General features: G+C 37.4%; 1 protein-coding gene across 1 annotated transcript; it reads left to right on the top strand.

The window, feature by feature from the left end:
• The first annotated feature begins 2,873 nt into the window (after window positions 1–2,873).
• Window positions 2,874–19,658, top strand: NMNAT3 (nicotinamide nucleotide adenylyltransferase 3). The gene is made up of 4 exons (XM_050712566.1): window positions 2,874–2,986; window positions 11,936–12,115; window positions 16,232–16,341; window positions 19,175–19,658. Exons 1-4 carry the CDS (start codon window positions 2,874–2,876, stop codon window positions 19,582–19,584), a joined length of 813 nt encoding a protein of 270 aa, XP_050568523.1. The 3' UTR covers window positions 19,585–19,658.
• The last annotated feature ends 643 nt before the right edge of the window (window positions 19,659–20,301 follow it).

The following is a 20,301-nucleotide window of genomic DNA, read 5'->3' on the forward strand; positions in this document are numbered from 1 at the left end:
TTGCTTGGGGAATTGATAACTTAAAATATACTCAGGGAGTACTCAGAATCTAAATAGAGTGTTCACTCCAGCTGGAGTCCTTTACCAGAAGTCTTCCTTCTCAATCCAAAAGAGAGGCACACAAAACACTTTCTTGGGGATGCAGCTTTCCACCCTTTCCAGCTTGAGGTGATCCCAAACTGATGAACTTCTAAGTGGCAGAGAAAGATTTACCTATTTTGAATAGGAAAGAGAGAGCACTCTGTCTTGAAAACTTAAAAGCTTTCTTTGGAACCTTAAAAGCTTTACTGTACCTGTTGAGTAACTTCAGGTTACAGTACATAGGGATACTAGGAATAAAAGTACTGCTGTTTTGATTTTTCTTTATAAATTTATATATATGATGTGTACATATAAATAAATATCTTCTAGAATGCCTCTTTACTACCTGTTTGCCATTAGTGTATTTTTATTTGATCTTTCTTTTTCCTTTTTTTTTAATTTCCATTAGCAGTACTGCGTGGTTATCATTGAGAATTACAGGTTGAAGTCCTTCCCTAGAGGTATAAACGAGTCAGAGCTGCAATCAAACCATCCAAGACATCTTTTTCAGGTGAGAAATAGGGAAGAATTACAAGTGTATAGAGCTAAAAGTTTCTTTAAAAAAGATAAATTCACTTATAACTTTCAACACGGCAAAGGAAAGCACAGCATAAGCTACACTTCAATAGAACAGAAGAGAGGATGCCAGAGCCCTTGCTAGAGCTGCTGTTGATAGATGTAACTGGGAAGACTGGGTATGTATTGGCCCCCTGGACACAAGAGTAAGAGGAGTGCTGCCTGATACTGCCTACAATCTGGATGGAGCTGTATGAATACTACTGATTTTTAGGTTCTCATGTAATACTGTCCAAACCTACCTGCAGGGCTGGATGCTGAGCGATGTCATTATAGTTATTACTGTAAAAAGTTTCTGCTTCCAGGAAATTCTTAGTCTAGAACTAATTAATTTCTTATTGAGAGTTCAACATTGACTAATCTGAGGCAACAGAATTCACCCAGCAAAAAGCTGGAATTGTAGGAGAACATTTAAATATTCTGGGAACAATCTGGTTTTCAATTCATCACATAGTAAATTTTTTTTACCTTTTTCAAGGCAGAAAGATGTTTCCCAATAAAATGAAGATCTGCTTATAGAACTCATGATACTGAAGAAAATTTCTTGAGTTTGCTTTTGTTCTGAATAAAGAAGCTGTAAAGCTTGCATACAGCCCTCATGTATGAGTTTGTTAGTGTCTCTACAGGGTTAGTGAACCAAAGCGGAGGGACAGATTGCTGTGAAATGTGCTTTCCACAGCTACTGCAATAGTAGACCATAAAATTGCTGCTAACTTTCATTGGATCTCTAGCCAGTGAGTCTTCTCACACCCCTGTACGTTTCCCTTAGCATGATGAAGTAAGAGAAATAAGTGTGTGGGGGGGGGATCTTAATATGTATATTCAGTGCTAGACAATGAACTCATAGTACGTATGCTTCAAATCATTTTCTCTATTAAAAGTTTGCAAACTGCCAATATTTCAAAAGTGGATATATTAAAACTTGTTGCTGGGTGCACCAAATGCTGTTAAATGGTGCAGTCTGAGTCTTCAGAGTTAAGTCTTGCAGTAAATGCTATAAATGAACTGATAGAATTTGCAAATATGAAACATTAACTGGGCTTTATTTTAACCATTATTGTGAAATTCTTCTAAGGAAGTAAAGGGAAAAAATACGTAGGGGAACATAAGGACTCGGACCAGCGAGCGGTGGGCTCTGAGCTACAGTGCTTTGGTACACTGCAGCTATGGAACAGAATTGTGCTGCACAGGGCACAGAATCCATACCAGGTTTGGTCTGTTTTGGGCCAGAACTGGGTTCTGATGTTTGGGATGCAGTAGTCTTCTGTGCTATACATGGGTGTGAGCATTGTCGGGATAATTTCAAGTGCCAAGAAGACAGCCCATCTAAAAACCCTAATCACAAACACATGTAGGACACAACTGTTTGAATCGTGCCTGGTATATTTCGGACCAATTGTAAAAAGAGTTATGCAAATGAGGAGCACTAAGCACAGTGACTAACTCAAACCAGTTTCTACTGCAGCAAGGCTCCTAACAGCATTGCTCCCCACCTGTTATTCCTATATCCATAGCTTTTTAATGTCCCCTGTGTTTTCTTGTAACAGCTATAGTTTCTCTTCCCTGCTGTTCCCTATCATTGATCCACCATCACTTGCTCTGCCATCCAATGAAGGAACTGAGGAGGCAGTTGCTGATAATGTTCAAAGTATGTGCAGACTGGCTGCCTGGCCACCAGCCACTGCCTGCCTGCCTCTAAGGAAGCCAGACCTGTAGGTTTTGGTGTTACATGTGGGTTTTTGCCATATGCTGCACAGGTCCCATTTAAGAACTTAATTAAAGAAAAAAAAGTGCTTTTGACAGGCCTGCAGGTTCTAAAGTTATTAATAGGGGGTTGACAGAAAGACATCCCAAAGATCTTTTCTGGTAAGAGCAGGTTAAAAATAAAAACTCAAAACTCTGACAGTTTTGTATAAATGACTATATGAATTTCTAGAAACACTTTCTAGCTATTTATGTATATAGGGAAAAAGAACCTGTTGATGCTCTCCTAACTAGTATAAAATAATGTGTGCTTCTGAGCTAATACTTTCTGTGTGTTGTAATGATGCAGTAAACTGAACTTTTGATACTTTCCCAATTTTTCAAGAATACATGGTTCTGAGAACAGTGCTGCTTTTGTTTTGAGGAACAATGGGAAGACTGCTCTTTGTCAAGTTTGTCTTTTTTCATCTTTTTTTTTTTCTTTAGGCTGGAATTTTAGTGTTTTGATGTCAATGAAGAGCAGGATACCTCTCATTCTTCTAGCTTGTGGCTCCTTTAACCCCATCACAAATATGCATATGCGTTTATTTGAGCTGGCTAGAGATCACCTGCACCAAACAGGTCAGTAAGGGTTTGTTAGGACCACACGTACGTGGTGTTTTCCTGGGAAAAGGAAGACACTTCTAACACTTGTTATAGCTAAGCTGTCACTTAACAGTTGGCTTAACTTTATTTAATTTTTTATTTGATGATTTGATATGAAGCTTTTGTGGAATATTAAATATAGAAATTCTAGCATTACCTCTTCCTTTGACTTACTGCCTTAAAAAAGGTGTCACGTGTGTCCGTGCAACTGAACTGAAAACTTTATCAGCAGTTTTAGAATCGTATGCATGGAATAGACTGAATCTTGTGAAAGACTTTCAATAGTTTTGAAACTGAAAAGAAACGTTTATGTTCAGATTTCATTCTTTTATGATATGTTGTATTTTAATACGAAGAAGTGCTACAGCTAGCAGCTTTGACAACTGGGTGAAATTGGAGAAAAGATGAAATGTTAATTATTCATTATCCATCTTCAGTAAGAGGTACAACTTATCTCCCCCAGCAAAATAACTTCTTCAGAAAAGTGATCATAAAAGCTAGATGTCAGCAGGCTAGAAGGTTTCAGCAGCAAAGGAGAAAGGTGGGTAATATCAAGAACTTAAGCAAGACTGATAAAAGCTTTGGAGGAGCATGGTGCTCTAAGCTTGATAACTGCTTAATTGCTGAGGCTTTTATCTTCCTTCTGGCTGCTAAAATATACACATACCTCTGGAAGAGGTTGGAAGGGAATCATAGCTTACTGGAACTTGACAGGGATGTTGCTAGGGAGGTTGTGCAGTAGGAACATACATAAAAATTAATTTGGTTCTTAAATGTGCATGGGGTGGGTGCAGGAGGGAATCTGGTAAACCCTCTGGTATAGCTGTGCAGTAAGAGCTACAGCTACATACTCACCATATAGTGTGAGAGTTCTTTGCTTTTTCATGAGAAGAATTGCACAACTGGCTCTGAGAGCTGCTTTTATGGTCTTGTGTTTTTCTGAAATAGTAAAATGATGTTGTTTCTCCTGGAGGACTAGAAATAAAGGGTTAAGGGACTTGAATTAGCTTTTCTTACTGTGATTTTATAACTCCTTTGGGTTCCCAGGTGTGCAAAGTTTAGAAAGGCAATGTGAGACCAGCCGGTAATTCTCTTACATCATATGTTACAATCAAGTAACTTATTTCTTTATCTTGAAAGAAGGCTTGATTTGGGAAATGAATTATGATTCTGCCTGAATTGCAATTATGCCCTGGTCTGTGCCAGGGTCTCCGTAACAAGGCTCCACCTTTTACTCAGAGCAATTTATTTAAACAGGTCTAGTGAAAATCATATTAAAAATGAAATTTTGAATGGCTGAAATGAAATTTGTGCCTTACACCATGACTCTAACGTCAGTCCTTTGTTCTGGATAGGGTATGACTTGAATTTTATCTTCTTAGTTCAATGTACAGGGATTTCCTGGTATAAGTACTTCTTATGCTGAAGAAAGTGAAATTTAAATACATCTGGGTTGCCTACAGTGTAATCCTTGCACCTTTTGAATGTTTAACCCAGTATGTATGCAAAGCAAGAATCCTCAGTTAGCTTGTGGGAACTTTAGTTATCTCAAGCAGAGGTAACTTTATATGAAATAACTGTAAACATGGGTATATGTGTATGTATGTGGTCTTTCTAGCTATGGTGAGGGCAGTTTCTCAAACAGAAAAGGTTTGCAACATGCTATAAAAATGCCTGTGTTATGGTGGAACCATTCCCATCCAGGAACTTCATTTATCATTCTCTCATGGTTCCTGTCCTGTTTCTGCTCCAGTAGTGACCCAGGGAAGAAGAGAGGCTTCTGCTCAGAAGGAGCCCTAGTTGCAGTCTGGGAGCTGATAGTGGGGCTGGAAGACAGTGGTTATACACCTCTAGAGCTTGCTTGTAGAATTGAGGCAGTGGTCTGCCATGTTTATGTTGACTCCCTTCAGTCACAACAAATACTGAATGCTTGAAAAAGTAGCTAGCATGAGTGCAAAATTAACTAGCATGAGAAGCAATGTTGCCAAGGCTGGAGAAATTACTGCTGGTGATACTTCCATATTTCTATTCCACTGCTAATCAGGCAGAATTGATGAGCTGTGCAATAGCTTGGCTGGACCTGACTTCCCAGTCAAGTTTTACTGTTACAAATGACATGATTACCCCAGTGTGCATCCTGACTGACATCTCCAGTCGTTCTCTCTGCCAGCTTTTTACCCATCATTTCAGTTTCAAATGCTGTCTAATCTTATTTTATGGAGTTTGGTACTTCAAGCAGTATCTGCAGTTTCATTGCCACAAGTCAAGTAATTCAACCTTCTTTTGTTAATATCATTCACCAAATCTTGTAACGCCACCTTCTAAATACAACAGACATGTCTACGTGTGACAGAGTAACTCAGTTTCTCTTTATCTGAATTTTGTTTCAAGTCCTATCAATTTGAGTCCTCACACATAACTAGAATTTTCTCAGATTCAATTCCTTGTTTTAAGATATTCTTGAAATTTGAACTGATTGTGCCAAATGCCTTTTCATTCTGTTAATACCTGGTGTCAGATGTTAAATTTGACCATTAAGTCCGAAGTGGTAGAATCAGCCTGTGTAAGATGTTCAGAACGTTGTTTGCCAAATATTGCCAGCGGAGGACGCTTACATCACCAAAGTAAGACCAGAAGGGACGCAGGGCAAAGGAGGGGGTGTGAAAGACAAGATGTTTCTGGCTCTGACAGATGCAAGGAGGAGGAGAAGGAAAATCAGTTACTATCTTCCGAAAAGGTGGAGAAAAAACATGAGACATTGGTTGTCAGATGCAGTTCTGGGCAATGCAACTGAGAAATCCAAGGAGTAACTAGTCACCAGCAAGTCCTGGGAATTCAGCAGCTTATGTTGTTCAACCTGATACTGTCAAAAAAGAATGAGATCAGATTATAACTGCGGCAAGTCAACTGGAAGTCAATGCATTCATGCTGTTTTCTTGCAACAATTCTGATAACCAGAATTTTAACACAACACAAAAAAGGCTTTGATCCTGCTGTTTGTGTAGTGTGTATAGCAACACAGATATGATTGGTCTAGGATCAGATCTGCAACAGTTACTCATTGTCAATATTTATTGTACGTGCAGACGTTAGTTAGGAGTAACTGAACGTGAATTAAAGGAAACAAATCTTTAATTTTCTGTGTTTTCATTAAAAGGCTTACAGAAGTACTTGCTTAAATAGAGCAGTACTTTAATTATACTAGGCTCTATCCTTGAAAGATGCGTGGGGAGATGTGTGCGTGGCTTAGCATCCAGAAGGAATTAAAACTATTTGCACACTTTGCAGAGGTGCAAATCAAAGTATAAATCTTAAGACATCTCAAGATAAACTGCATCTCTACATAAGAAGCTCCCATTACATAAAACTCAATTTTCTCAGTCCTTATTGGTGCACACAGTTAGCTCCTAATCTTTTACTTAGTTTAGGAAATTCAGGATAGGGTATCCTGTGAGCAGAGTATTGTACCACGTTAATATTCATACTGTTACTCTCACGATGCTAGCTTTCTCCTTTCCTTCTGTAGGAAATGCTCATTTGCATAGCTGTCAAGATAGGGTTGGTGTTTTTTTGTTGTGGGTTTTTTTTTTTTTTTTTGGACAAATCCAATGAACTCTAAGAGAAGTGATATTTTGAGGTCTTAGTATGAAATGTTTATTCTAGATGTGATATGTGGAGATCATACATTGTTTGTTTGAGGACTGATCGTTGTGCATACCCAGGAACTCTCCTCTAGCAGAGGAGTAACTGAAGCCACAATGTATTTGAGAGTGGCTGGTGGCTGTCTGACTGCAGAGGTAAATCTGCATCTTCAGGCCCTGTAGTTCACTCAGCCACGTGGATGTGATTTATGTTTGTCTAGGTACTTATATGGCATCTGTCACTACAGTCTTTGCACGCCTCATCTATTTCAGTGAATGCATCTTTCAAGTACTCTGAAGTGGTGAAGGTAAAGCCATCCATCCTATGAAGAGCTATCGCAAAAGATTGTCCATTACTGTTCTGATATATTTGTTGTTTGCTCTGACTTTCAATGCAATGGCAGCTAAATCGTTTACCCCTTTGATTTTCCTTCTGCTGAATTCTCCCAGGAGGTGACTGAACATAAAGTAAAAAGTCTTGCCTATTTTCTTTTCCTTTTTCATGCTTGACAATCTCTGCATACATGTCATGGGAAGGTAAGCATAGGATGGTATCCTTTTCATGTTTTATTTGTCAGCAGTTTTGAACAATTCAGATATTTGGGATTTCTTGTATCTAGGCATATGGTGCTTTCTTTTTGTTTTCCCACCCTTCATGGCATCAAAACAGTTATCTATAAATAAAGTTAATATCTTGATTTAAATGGAACAGTTAAAAAGCCTTGTATCTGTTTTCCTAACATTAATAGGCTGAGAGTTCTGGGAGGATAACTGCTGTTCTCTTGTGGTTTCAAGGGAAACCATTCCTATTACTTTCATTCAGAACTTTATTATGTGATTTTAACGTATGTGTAGTCACAGAGGGCAGATTAAAGAAACAATCCAATGGACCATATTTTGAAATACAAGTGTGACAGTGTTTTTTCAGTAAAGAAATGTAAGCTTATTTTAACGTAAGGTACTGGTGCATCTTCGAAGGTTAAAATGTGAGACTGCATTGTAAATATTTCCAACACTTCACTTCTGATAGCAAGTTTTACATCATTTTACAGTGTTTTGAAATAGCTGCCACTTCTTGTCACAAAGCAGGACTGACTTAGTAATCAGTGATTTTCTTTGTTTATGTATTTAATGTTGTGTATGTACTGTGCAGTAAAATTCAAACTGCTTATCAGACTCATTTTGTTCTTAGATATGTGGGTAACCTTATGCCCTTAGAATAGGATTAATGAAGCAGATAAAATGCTTGTTCCCAGACAAACCTTCCAAAACCCAGTCCAAAGATTTGCAATCCTGTGTCCTGCAATTGTTCACAATATCTCTGAATATCAGTATCCATTGATTTCATAGTGAATTGGCTAAACCCACTTCCTAGTGAAAGCTGGGAATGGTTGGCCTAATTCCAAGGGAATTTACAGTACAGATAATCATGTTATTAACTTTATACAGGCAGTTCCAAACCATCTTTCACAACATGAGCTGTTAAAAAATGGTAGGAGGTGGAATGATGCAGCATTCTCAACCAGGCAAGGCATTTTGAAATTGGTAGAACCTGGGAATGCTCAGGTTCTTCTGAGTGTGTCAGCTCCATGCACCTTTCAAAACATACGTATAATGATCTGTGACCAAGGAGCATTGGTTCTGTCACCCACTCAGGCTGAGTCCTGCCCTTTGCACTGGTGAACAACACAAGTCAGATCAGTCTCTTGTCCAGTGCTGAAAACTGGGGCAGTCTCCAGGGAGTGAGGGGGGAAAGAAAATAAAAAGTTAAAGCCCAGGGAATTTGGTTTGGCTTATGCTTGCAGTCTTTGAATACAGGACAGAAGCCTTAAATAGCTGAATTAAAAGCTGTCAGCTTAAGACTCTTTTTTTTCCTGTGCTGAGAGCTATGTGGTCCTTAATATCTATTATCTACAGGAAAGGAAAATGCATGTTTTTCCAGGCTTTGATTTGGTATTGTTTAAACAGTGTCATAGAAGCTACCAGCAAGTCCTTTTTTTTTTTTTTTAAACTTACTATAAAGTGTAAACTGGGAGGGGTAAATACTGAATGATAAGGAATTTCATTGTAACCTACAGATGAAATTGGCATTAGTCAAAATAATTTTATGTAAGCCTGTATCAGCAAAACTTTTAAAGCTTTATAGTTTTAACAGGAACACTGAAATAAGAGTGTTGGTTCATCTGTTCTTTTCGCCCATGTGAAAGCATCAAGTCTTACATGTAATAAACTTTGCATGGAGCATGCATCTTTTGATGATGTTGTTCCTTACAACTGTTATATGTTGGTACTGCCTGTTTATAGTGTCATACTGTAAATCGAAACTCTTAGCTAGAAAGCTTTACTTGGGGTAGTTAATTTGGTGTAATAAATCAGGCAGATAAATGAAATGGTCTAATGCTTAAGGATAAAAATGCAAAGGTGGCCTAATGTTTTTCAGGCAGTGCTCAGCAGGGAGTAAAGTTTCCAGAAACCTTTAAAACAGTACTGCCTCATAGTACTTATTAAATAGGATTCTGGAAAAAGGAATAAATTAAAACAATACTCGAGCACGAAGTCGTATTACAACCTGCTCTGGAGATGACAGAAGGAAGAACAGTGTTGGGGTCATTCCTGCTCACTGGGTAGGATAACACTATATCTGCAGAGATTCCCTGTCTGTCATGGATTTTCCTGTGACACTGAGAGAAAGATGGATAACGATCTAGTTTTGTAGTCCATCCTCAAAAAAATATTTACCTATATCCATTTAGCAAAGAAACTTCAGCCATGAATGACCTCTTTTAAAAAAGAGAAAAACAAAACAAATAAAACTGTATGGGAAGCAAATAACAAGTGTGCTCAACTCTGATGATAGAAAAAAAGACCAAAAGCCCTTTAAAGATTAGAAGAAAAATAAGCATATACAGCAAAAATATCTGAAGTCTTTACAAGCTCCTACTTGAAAGAACAAAAAAAGGGGAAAAAAATCTGGTGGTATCTAGAGCCCAAAGAACTAAGGTTATTGAACCCTAGAATAAGAAACAAATTCTTCTCATCTAGTTTGTTTTTTGTAGTTGAAACAACATTTTAAACGAAATACAGTTTAAAAATAGTTTTTAGTTATTACTCAACAGGACAAGCAACAACAGATTTCATGATGACAACAAACAGCATTCCAAAGAAGCAGAATGGGAAGGCAATTCTGAAGCAAGAAAGGCTTGAAACTACCTGTAATTTATGGAGCAAGGAAGAAAATATCAGAGGAAATCTAAAATAAATTTTAAATAATAATAAATTAATGATTTCCTTTTTGCTTGCCTACCAGGATTGAAGGATGTGTTTGAGCATGCGAACTTGTGAATTACAGAAGAGGACACAAGTTGTTTAGAGCCAGTAATAAAATATTCTCCTGTATTTTGAGCCATAAACTCGTATTTTTAGGTTGTAGCTTCTTATGTGTGTTATGGTTGCGTAGTGCTAGGTTGCCCAGTGGTTGTGAATCACCTCAAACTGTTACGGTGTTTGATTTTCAGTATCTTCAGTGTTAGCAATGATTCTTTCAGTTGATTTAATTTCTACTTTAGAAAAGGAAAATATGACATTGGAAGCTCTCGTCTCATCCAATTTATTCAGTTCTAGGCCAAACTTGAGACTGAAATGTTTACAGCTCTCAAGGATATGGCAGAGCTTACTCATTCTTGGCTAGCATGACCATGCAATTTTAGATTTTACGTTTAATACATCTCTTTGAAATATAATGGAACAATTTTTATATGTAGAAACTGACTGGTAAGGAACTGAAATGTAGAAGAGAAAATTGTTGTTACCCTCATTAAGGGTTTTTTCTTATACATTAATGAATTCATAGTGTAATTGCTTTCCCTGTCAACTGAGAATTTACAATAGCGCTGTGTCTTATCAAAGTATCACAGAATGGTTGTTGCTCCTATGTCAAGAGGAAATATTTCCAATTTCAGGTCAACAGATGGATTTAATTATATACACATCTTTGCATGTTCCTGGGAAATCTTATCTTGCGCTATTGACCATTTTGGCTATACTGAGAATGTTTTTAAAACAGAGGATAGGTTGGGTTGACATTTTCACAGGAGATAGGCCTGTAAATAGCATTGAAATTTAATGCTGCTTTTTAAACTTCACCTCCCTTAAGTAATTTTGAAAATTTTACTCCTATTATATCAAAATAATTGTTACATTATTAATTTGTATTTAAAATTATTAAACTGTTATGTGCTAATATGAGAAATTATGAGTCCAAGTTTATCATTTTCATTACAAAGCTCTGGAGGGAACTTGCTGCATTCTATGTTTTTTTTGTTTTAACAACTGAATTTTTAAAAATTATTTTTTTAATCTTCAGTATTTATCATAGTTATTTAAAATGCATGTGTTAGACTAGAATTTTTGTTTGTTTGTTTGAAACACCTTTGCTCTCAGTTTGAGGGATGCAACTCATATCAGTGCTTTATTTCTCAGACTTATTAAAATGAGAATTACATTTTAATCTAGTTCTGTTTCCTGATATGAAACCAGAACTGCTAATCCTAACAAAAGGAGCTCGTATTAATGTCTACATTACAAGGGTAGAAAGATATGGGCATATTTTTCAAATTTAATTAACATGATCAGGCAGATAGAAGGGGTGCTTAATGGCAGCTCAGCTGATGTTTGGACCATAGTTTCATAAGTCTAATTTTAGACTCCATTACCCATCTTTGTTCTTGAATCATCTTATTTGTCTGACTTGCGTTAATCACAGCCACAATAACATACTATATTTCTTGCTTTAGCACGATGAAAAGCACACTGACTCTGATAAATAACAAGCATGAGACACTTAAGAACAACCCAGTGGTCAGTTAAGTCATCCATTATTCTGGCTGTCTAAAAGCTGTACTGATACAATTATTGGAATATAAAATTTCATTATATCCAGCAATTTTGATAGCTTGCATCATAAATTATAAACATCTCTACTTGAAAATTGCATGTTTATCCAGATATTGTGTTTTGAATCATCTAATGATACAAACATATTAATAGTACTTATAAGTGGTTCAGAGTAACAGGAAGGTTGCTTTTCAATTCTTTTAAATTATTCTTTTCTTATTAAAAATATTACCTAGATAAAAATGTTATTAAGTGGTTCGTGGCTTCCTGTAACTTTGAAGTTTACCATGCTTTTAGCAGGAGGCTGGACTAGATGAGCTCCCAATATTCCATCTACCCTAAATTTTGAAGATCCTATGAATATGGCTATTTTCTTTTTTCCTTCTGAAAGGAAGATACCATGTGATAGAAGGCATAATGTCTCCTGTCAATGATGACTACAGAAAAAAAGGCTTGGTTTCAGCGAGGCACCGGGTAGCAATGGCAAAACTAGCACTGGAGACATCTGACTGGATTCGAGTAGATCCATGGGAGAGCGAGCAGGAGACATGGACAGAGACAGTAAAAGTGTTAAGGTAATTACACTGCTTTTTCTTTCTTTATGAAGTTACTGACTGCCAGAAATCTGTCAGGTTGATGGATCAATGCACAGAACTCACTCTTGTAAAACACCCGAGCAAAGCATGTCTGTTTATGGCATCTTCTCCTACGAGATAAAGTATTATATCTGATGACGATAGAAACTCATGTCACTGTCCTCTGAGAAAGGTTGTGTAGTCAGTATTTCCATATCTGGAGTCTCTTTCATTTCCCAGTGCAAAGCAGAAAGGCTTCCCCCAGACCTATGCATTGGTACTGCACTGCGTAGTAATGTGCTTGTGCCGTGTAAGTCACTAGATGCCATGTGGAAAGCCTCTTTGACAACAATGCGCCCTGGAAAGCCATAGTCATTGAAAGAGTTGGGCAGCAAAGTTCTTGGCTCCCTTGTTATTTCTCTAGCTTTTGAGTCACTGAGCAGGTAATAGAGAGATCTCAATCAGAAACTAATAGAGTTCAAAACAGCTCTATTTGTCAGGAGCACCCTTATTCTAGATTAGCTACGTTGGCAGTATTATACCTGCAGGTTTATCTGTTCGCACTTCCTTGAAAAGTTTTTGTTTTTTTTTTTCTTTAACTCTAATGGCAAGTTAAACCCAAGTCTATAATTGCTGAAGTTCTCCACAAAATCACTGAGTTTGCTGTTATTGTGCTAGAAGGAAAAATAAAACACTTTGTCTAATACCTGCCTAGAAACATAACTTTTCCCTATATGCTTGCTGTTGATAACAAATGCATTACAGTGCAAGATATAAAAACACAAAATTCTTGTGCTGAGCACCTTCTGGAAATAAAGGTACTACAAAAGTCTACAGGCACCGTTAAAGTGTAAGACTTTTTGGATGTCTTTCAAGAAAGAAAGTGTGCTGTAAGAAGTATCAATTATTTCTTATTCCTGCTCAGATTTTCTAACTGAAAACAGTTGTTTGTGTAGCTGAAGGCTTTAGCATGTGCTTTCCAGCAGCTGCCCAGAAAGCTCTTAGGGCTCTAGGTGAAAGCCATTAAAAAAAAATAGACCAGTTACTTCACAGAAGCATACATAAGAACACCCTGTGTACTTGCAAAACATGTAGTGTACAAAACAGCTAGTGCAGCCTTTTTAGTTCTGCTTTTCCTTGGATCACTGGGTGAACATAAACATCCAGTTGCTTCTTTCCCCCTTCCCTCTAACCAGCAGAATAGGAGTAAAGGGTGGTGAGGGGGCTCAGGACACCCTGCTAGCCTGTCTTCTGAGAAAACTCTCTTTTGTCTAATTGCATTGGTCAGTGGTATGCACCAGTGAAGGAGATCACCAACAGTTCTGTCCTGCGACGTTAGCTGGGTATGGGATTTCTCCCCCAAACTTTAGCTTTGTAAAACTAAATCCTTGCAGAGAAGGAGCCACAAATCCTACTGATCAGGTGATCCTACTTACAAAGACTTTGATCTTGCGCAGTGCCAACTGAATTGAGTACTACTTGCAAGATTGCGTTTGTAGATTGTAAATTTAGGATAAAATGTACTGCATATAAAAAAATAGGATAAGAGGTACTGTAAATAAAACCTGTATGCATAACTTTTTCCTTAGGAAAAATAGTATCAGTGTGGCATGGACAGCCAAATTGCCTTTCTGCCTGGAAAGTAAGCCACTAGTTTCATAAATAAATTCACAAATTGTTAAAATGGATGCCTACAAAGGAGAGAAATTACTTTGAAGCGTTTTTTTCCAAACAATGACCCATATTAATGAGCTGAATCAGTGCCATAACTTAATGCTGAACCCTGTCCCTTGAAAGGGGAAGCAGCATCTTCGTGAAATGGCACAGGTCGGTGCTTTGGTTTTTACACAGTAACTGTCACATTTGAATATTAAAAAGTAGAGGTGGTTTTAGGGCTAGATCCTTTTTAAGGTTCTCCCCTAGTTAGAACTCATTGCCATCTCTGCTGTAAGCCCCCTCAGGTAGGAAATGTTAGTAGCAGTAGGAAGAGATTTTTTTTACTGCAAGGCAAAGACAAAACCTATTGTACCTAGATGTCTCTTCCTTCTAGTGTTTTGAGTTGTACGCTTAACTGTAATAGAACATTGTGTCCTGAAGGGGAGGCATGAATGGCCTTGTCCTACAGTATTTCTTTTACCTGTGTGTGCTGATGTTGTCATATTTCATCAGAATTTGTGGACTTTGCAGAGGCTTCCAAATAGTTATGACGTAAAAGAGTTTTAAGCAGCAGAGCTGATATCCCACTTGTGATGATGTTATTAGTTGCCTCTTACATTGAATATGGAAGTTTTGAACTGTCCCAGTGCTTGCTGGTGTGGTTTATTTTCTTACAATATTGTCAGAAGAACTATTAACCAACGAACTACATCATTCCTCTTGTAATGTAGATTTAATTGTAGTGCAGGTAGAAATTTGCCAATTCTAAATTAAATCATGGTATGCCTTACCCAACAAGATTTTCTGAATTGTGCTTGTGATTTTAATTATATAGACACTTGAAGCTTCATACAGAGTTCAGAAAATGCTTGATAAACTGACAGATTGGCTTGTCCTTTTTGGTGTCTCTTTAAAGTAACATAATCCTCCCTACCCCAGCATCTGAAACGCCTGCTGAACAGACCTTTTGGCAGTTAAGACTTTGCATTACTTGTGCTGTTAGTCCTGCAGTGAGTTCTTTGCCAAAAGTTCTTATTTTTGAATCGAGGCCCAAGAATGTCAATCCACAATGTGAAGTTAGTGTACTTGACTATACATAGCGTCAGCCTGTTTACAAGAAGGCAGGATTAAAAATAGAAATGTAGGAAGGCACAGGCCAAGCTACTGCTACCTACTCTCTCCTGCCATATGTCCCGCACCCCTTGTCTATACAGTTCCTTTAGACAGTGGCTGAGCACCAAAAATGACTGGAGATAATTATGCAGCCTGGCTAGGTGTATATTCTTGGCACTCGTGCAACTTATCACTGTGGCTCAAAGTATTGAGCGTGATTTGAAGAGTATATATTTAAGTCACTAAACTATAAATTCATTCCTTAGGCAGATGTTCAAAAGGTTATTTATGGCTTTGTATATATTCTGAATTTGGACAGAGTTAAGGGCAAAACTTTACCTTGTAACCCATAGTCTTTGCTCTGATACAGTTGTATAAGACCTCACAGTCATTTTACTTATATATTTGCTGGACAGACATAAGGTGCTGGCTTTTGTACTCAGCTGTGACTGCACTGTTTAGCAATACGCTTGCTTCCTGACATGATGTTGGCTTGTGCCAATTAATACAAGCATTGCATAAGCATGGCTCAGGATGATGCAAGACGGGCTGTTCTAAACAGGCAAGGCTGTGCTTGAAGGAAGAAAGCTGAGGTGTATGGTTCTAACATTGGCACTTGCCTTCAGAGTCAAAGAAGGAGCCACCACCATGAGGAGGCAGTACCAGCGTACAGTGGGGCACCAATGGTGCACAGCAGCAAAAGAATAAAGTAATCGAAACTGCAGAAAATGACAAAATAATCTTTGCATGTCCTCATGGATCTGAAATCGGTAAAGTCAGAGGCATAGCAGGTGTGCAAAATTGTACGAGACCTGTGTATTTTGAATTTCTGGGGATTGTGACCACTTTAATTAAAAGGAAGAGCACAAGGTGAATGATCAGGGAACATACTTTTGTGGAGAAGAGGTTGAGAGAAAACTCGTGAAAACTTTTAAAGAGCAGGCATTATAGAAACATTGTGTCTGAGGGATTCTATTTAATGAAGAAATTAAATATACTGATTGAAGTGTGATTGAAGTGTGCTTTTTTTTTTCTAGCAAAAACCTCCATAATGTTTTAAATTTAATGTTGCTACAAAATTTTCCCTAATAGTAGAATTTCAAAAAGAAATTGAAAAACAAAATGTCATTACATGGATTGCTTGTGGATTGTGCAAAATTTAACTACATTTCTACTAACCTCATGGTAGAAGGAATATAGTGTTGTTTTTTTTTTTTTAACAAATTATATTCAAATCCAAAGTGCATAAAAGTAGACTGTGTTCCTGAATCTGAAAGCACCGGGTAATCGCTTTGTGCATCTCTGAGAGGATTATCTCACACAGAAGCCTTTATTTTTTAAATGCAGGCACCATTACAATGAATCACTCAGACTGCTGCAGTACAAGAAGGAATTCATGAAAAACAAACAGCCCTTAGAAGGATCTACAGAGAATTCCCTTTCTTCCCACTACACAGGTTGGTTTGTAAGTCTCAATGTGACTTTGTTCATTAAAACAATAAAAACAGCATTAAGAACAATACAACTTCACCAGATTGGACAAATTGATGAAGTTGAACACAGTAGCTGCTAAATTTTGAAGATTGGAGCAACCTGCCAAAAACAAGCCATGCCAAATGCCAGCATGACTACTGGTGCGGTTACTTTGTAATAATTTCCACACAATAAGATTACCACAACTCTTCTACAATAAGGAGACTTATTTCTGGGTTGTATTAATTTTTGGTTTTATAAGCATCGGTTTAGCTGTGTCAGAGATGTATGCTGTGGCCTTGCTGGTTTTGCTAAGTATAAAGTATATTATTAAAGAATATCAATAAGTATAGAGATTATCTATAATTGTAATTCTTATGTTATACAATGAACGAAGTATATGGATGCCAAATCTTTGATGCTCATGCATTGTTTTGTTTGTTTGTTTTACTGCATTTCTGGATAGGAAAGTCTCTACTGGCATTAGAAATATGACAGATTTTGGAAACACTGTCAGCTTTTGTTTTCCTATTTTGTCATATTCCCTGGCTCTGTGTTTTGCTAGGGTACTGGTCGATTTCTGATACTTTACATTTTTCCTATGGTGTTGTACCACTACTTGGACATGAATGATCCATTTAAGTTATTCATGGCTACGCGGAGATTTCCAAAGCACGGGCTGTTCTATCATTAGAAATGATAGAGGAATAAAAGTCTCTGGTATTTGGACTGCAGTTGAATCTTGTCTGATGGAGTTTATCATTGTTGACAAGTGACAAGTCACGTTTTTCTCATTACCACATTGAGGAAAATGAGTGGAAAAGCAGGTGAGACTATTTCAGCTTTCCTTGATGTAAAATTTCTCCTTTGGGTATTATTTTCTTCAGCTTTTTCAAGCTTTATGGCATTTCTGTGGAAAAAAAAAAAAAAAGGCAAATTTTCAAACTAGTCTTTCTTTTCTGTTAAAATTCCTTAGTATAGAATCAGTCAGTCATAAGCGTAGGTTTCCCCTAAAGTCAAAAACAAGCTACAGCAATAAGTGGGTGAAGAGAAGGACTGGCAAGAAATAGAACTCCTTGTCTAGGACATGGTGGCTGGATTTTTTTCTACTCATATTCTATTAGACAGTTAATCCCAAAGAACAATCTGTTGGTGTGGACAGGAAGAAGTCTAGCAACCTGTTGCTACTTACTTTTTCAGCCTTGAGCACTTTGTCAGACTGGGCAACAGTATGCGCATGGTTATATTAAACACATGGCCCACCAAGAAGGAATGGAACAGTTTTTCCCCACTTCATTTGTTCACTAGCATGCTGTGGAGCGGAGCACAAGGAAAGATCGAGTGCTACTGGGAACTCCAGATCAGAATATAGTTCCTTCCCTCTCTGAAAAATGTATGTTGGTTGGCACAAACTTTCTAACAGGAGGCAACTGACACTCGGTTTTCCCTCCCCCCACATCAACCTCCCAACAAAACCAATGAGGAATCAATGAAAACTATTGAGTCAGGATTTTCTGTGAAGTTTGCAGGAAGGCTCTTCCATATAATGGAAACTTTCACAAAGTTCGGGTTGGATTTAATGGTACAAAATTCCATACTATTTTTCTACTAGGTGTATGTCTACTAAACTGTAAGATTCCTTTGTTGCTGACTGTCATTAATTTGTTTCACGTACAAAAATCGGGTCATTGTAGTATGCATTGCAAATAAAAAGGTTCATTAAGGAAAGGTATTGACAAATGATTGTGGTTTTGTTAAACTTAGAATAACTTATTGATGCCATCCATTTAGGACCTAGATGGAAAAGACAAGACTACTGTGTCCTTTTATTTGATTTTTAGTGTCCAAACTCTAAGCATCAGAAACAGCTAAAACTAGCTTCTTCTCAGAGACTGGTTATTCTTCTGTACTTGATAGCCTGTAATGCTTACAATAACTTGGAAAAATCTCAGGATAGCTCATACTTCTGTGCCTTATGGTAGCATAAAATGTAGATAGTCTTATTGAAAAAGTTAGGTGTTAGGGCAGCTCCAGATCTTCATCTGAGTGTTCAATGTTTTTATTCAAAAGTAGCATCCCGATCAGTGTAAAATAGGGCTGAGCAAGTCAGATAAAACTAGTGTATTACAGATTGCTTTGAAAGGACTTCCAGAATTATTTACATCTAATGTTTCTTAAAAGCTCCTCTCAGTCCCTCATATACTGTCCTGCTAGGATTTGCTGTCCCTCCTTGATTCACCAAGTATAGCTTCACATGCAGTGTTTCTTCTCCTGCTTAGAAGTGATGGTTGATTGTCTTCATTTCATTTTGAATTGAATTCCCTGCACTTCTGGTCTCTTAGTTGCCTTACGCAACAGCTTTGCTGTCACCTTTAAAATGTTTTTTCCTGGCGTAATCCAGCAACAGTCATCCTTCGTTAGGCCTTGCTAATTCTTAAATCCAGCTACTTCCTTTGTATTATTTCTCCTTAGCTTACCCTCTCCTTTCTCGCTGCACAATGCTGCAAAAAACTAGGATTTGTTTGCCCACCATTATTGATCAAGCTGTACTGATCAGAAACAAGCAACAATTTCCCTGCTTCAGACATACCATAGCCTGAAATAAAGGTTATTGCACTTATCAAAAAATGGAGCACTGGAACATTTGGATTATTATTATTTGGATATTATACCATTACAGTTAGTGGAAGCTGCAGATCATTACTTAGCAAAGTGTCCTTGAAGGGCTGAAGAGACATGCTTCTTATTGGCACAGATCTGGGGATGTGTGGAGATGGATTTTTTTAATGAATCTCTCATTTATTTTTCTCTTTACAGTTCTACCAGAATTAAAGCTGCTTTGTGGGGCTGATTTTCTACAGACGTTTCAGACACCCAACCTCTGGAAGAAAGAGCATGTCAAAGAAATCGTGGAGAAGTTTGGGTTGGTCTGTATAAGCCGTGCTGGCTCTGATCCTGCTCAGTATATCAGAGAATCAGAACTCTTAACTAAATTTCAGCACAATATCTTTCTGGTGAAAGAATGGATTCAGAATGAAATAAGTGCAACACTGATACGTTATGCCTTGTGCAGAGGATTAAGTGTAAAATATCTTGTCCCAGATTCTGTCATATCCTACATTGCACACCATAATATCTACACAGAAGAAAGTGAGCGGAAGAATGAAGGTGACTTGCTTCAGCCTCTTAGGTTGCATAACACAACAGTAAGCCCACTAAATGACTGATGCCGGTAGTGTGTGGAGAGGACAGACATTGCATTTTTTCCATGTGAAATTTTGAAAAGATATTTCTCGTTAATAAGGGGAAAATACATCAGCCCAAAATTTCTTGAATTCATGTGGTGTTTTAAATTCATGTTTTCATTTGTGGCAGTGCTTTATCAAATCAGCACACTCAGTTGAATACATTAAAAACAGAAGAAATAAGATTTTAGCAATAAATAATAATCTCCAATAATACTTAAAGATCAAATATCGTACTTCTCTGAACTGTAATTCGTTAATCCTACAGGCAGTTTAGAATGAAGATGCCTTACTGTTCTGAAGCAGCAAAATTAAATGAGCCATAACTTCTTATTTATATATAAATATATATATCCTTTTACATATAAAAATATGTGCATATATATTAAAATGTGTGTATATATATAAAAAACACTCCTAAACTTTTGACTTTCTGGACCCCCGAATAATTTTTGCTTCTGATGGGTACAAGTGGTGTTTTTCCAGTTAGGACAAAAGATAGAATAGAGCCTTTTTGCATGCAAGCGCTTAAACATGCATGCACCATTCATGTCAGTTGTAAGTCTCCTGATTTACAAATGAAAGACAGTCCTTATCATTAAATGTAAAGTGTTTCTTTGCCTCTGAGATCCAGAATAAGTAATTCCAAGAGTAAGTAATTGCCAAAACCATGGAATAGATAACATATCCAAGAGGACT

This window comes from Cygnus atratus, chromosome 9 (assembly GCF_013377495.2).
Source record: "Cygnus atratus isolate AKBS03 ecotype Queensland, Australia chromosome 9, CAtr_DNAZoo_HiC_assembly, whole genome shotgun sequence".
Classification (NCBI taxonomy): Eukaryota; Metazoa; Chordata; class Aves; order Anseriformes; family Anatidae; genus Cygnus; species Cygnus atratus.

What these genes read in the sequence shown, in the direction of transcription:
- NMNAT3 (XM_050712566.1), top strand. Translation starts at nt 2,874, where the DNA reads ATGAAGAGCAGGATACCTCTCATTCTTCTAGCTTGTGGCTCCTTTAAC. An exon ending in CACCTGCACCAAACAGGTCA is followed by an intron (nt 2,987 to 11,935) that starts GTAAGGGTTTGT and finishes TCTGAAAGGAAG; the next exon opens with ATACCATGTGATAGAAGGCA. An exon ending in GAGACAGTAAAAGTGTTAAG is followed by an intron (nt 12,116 to 16,231) that starts GTAATTACACTG and finishes TTTTAAATGCAG; the next exon opens with GCACCATTACAATGAATCAC.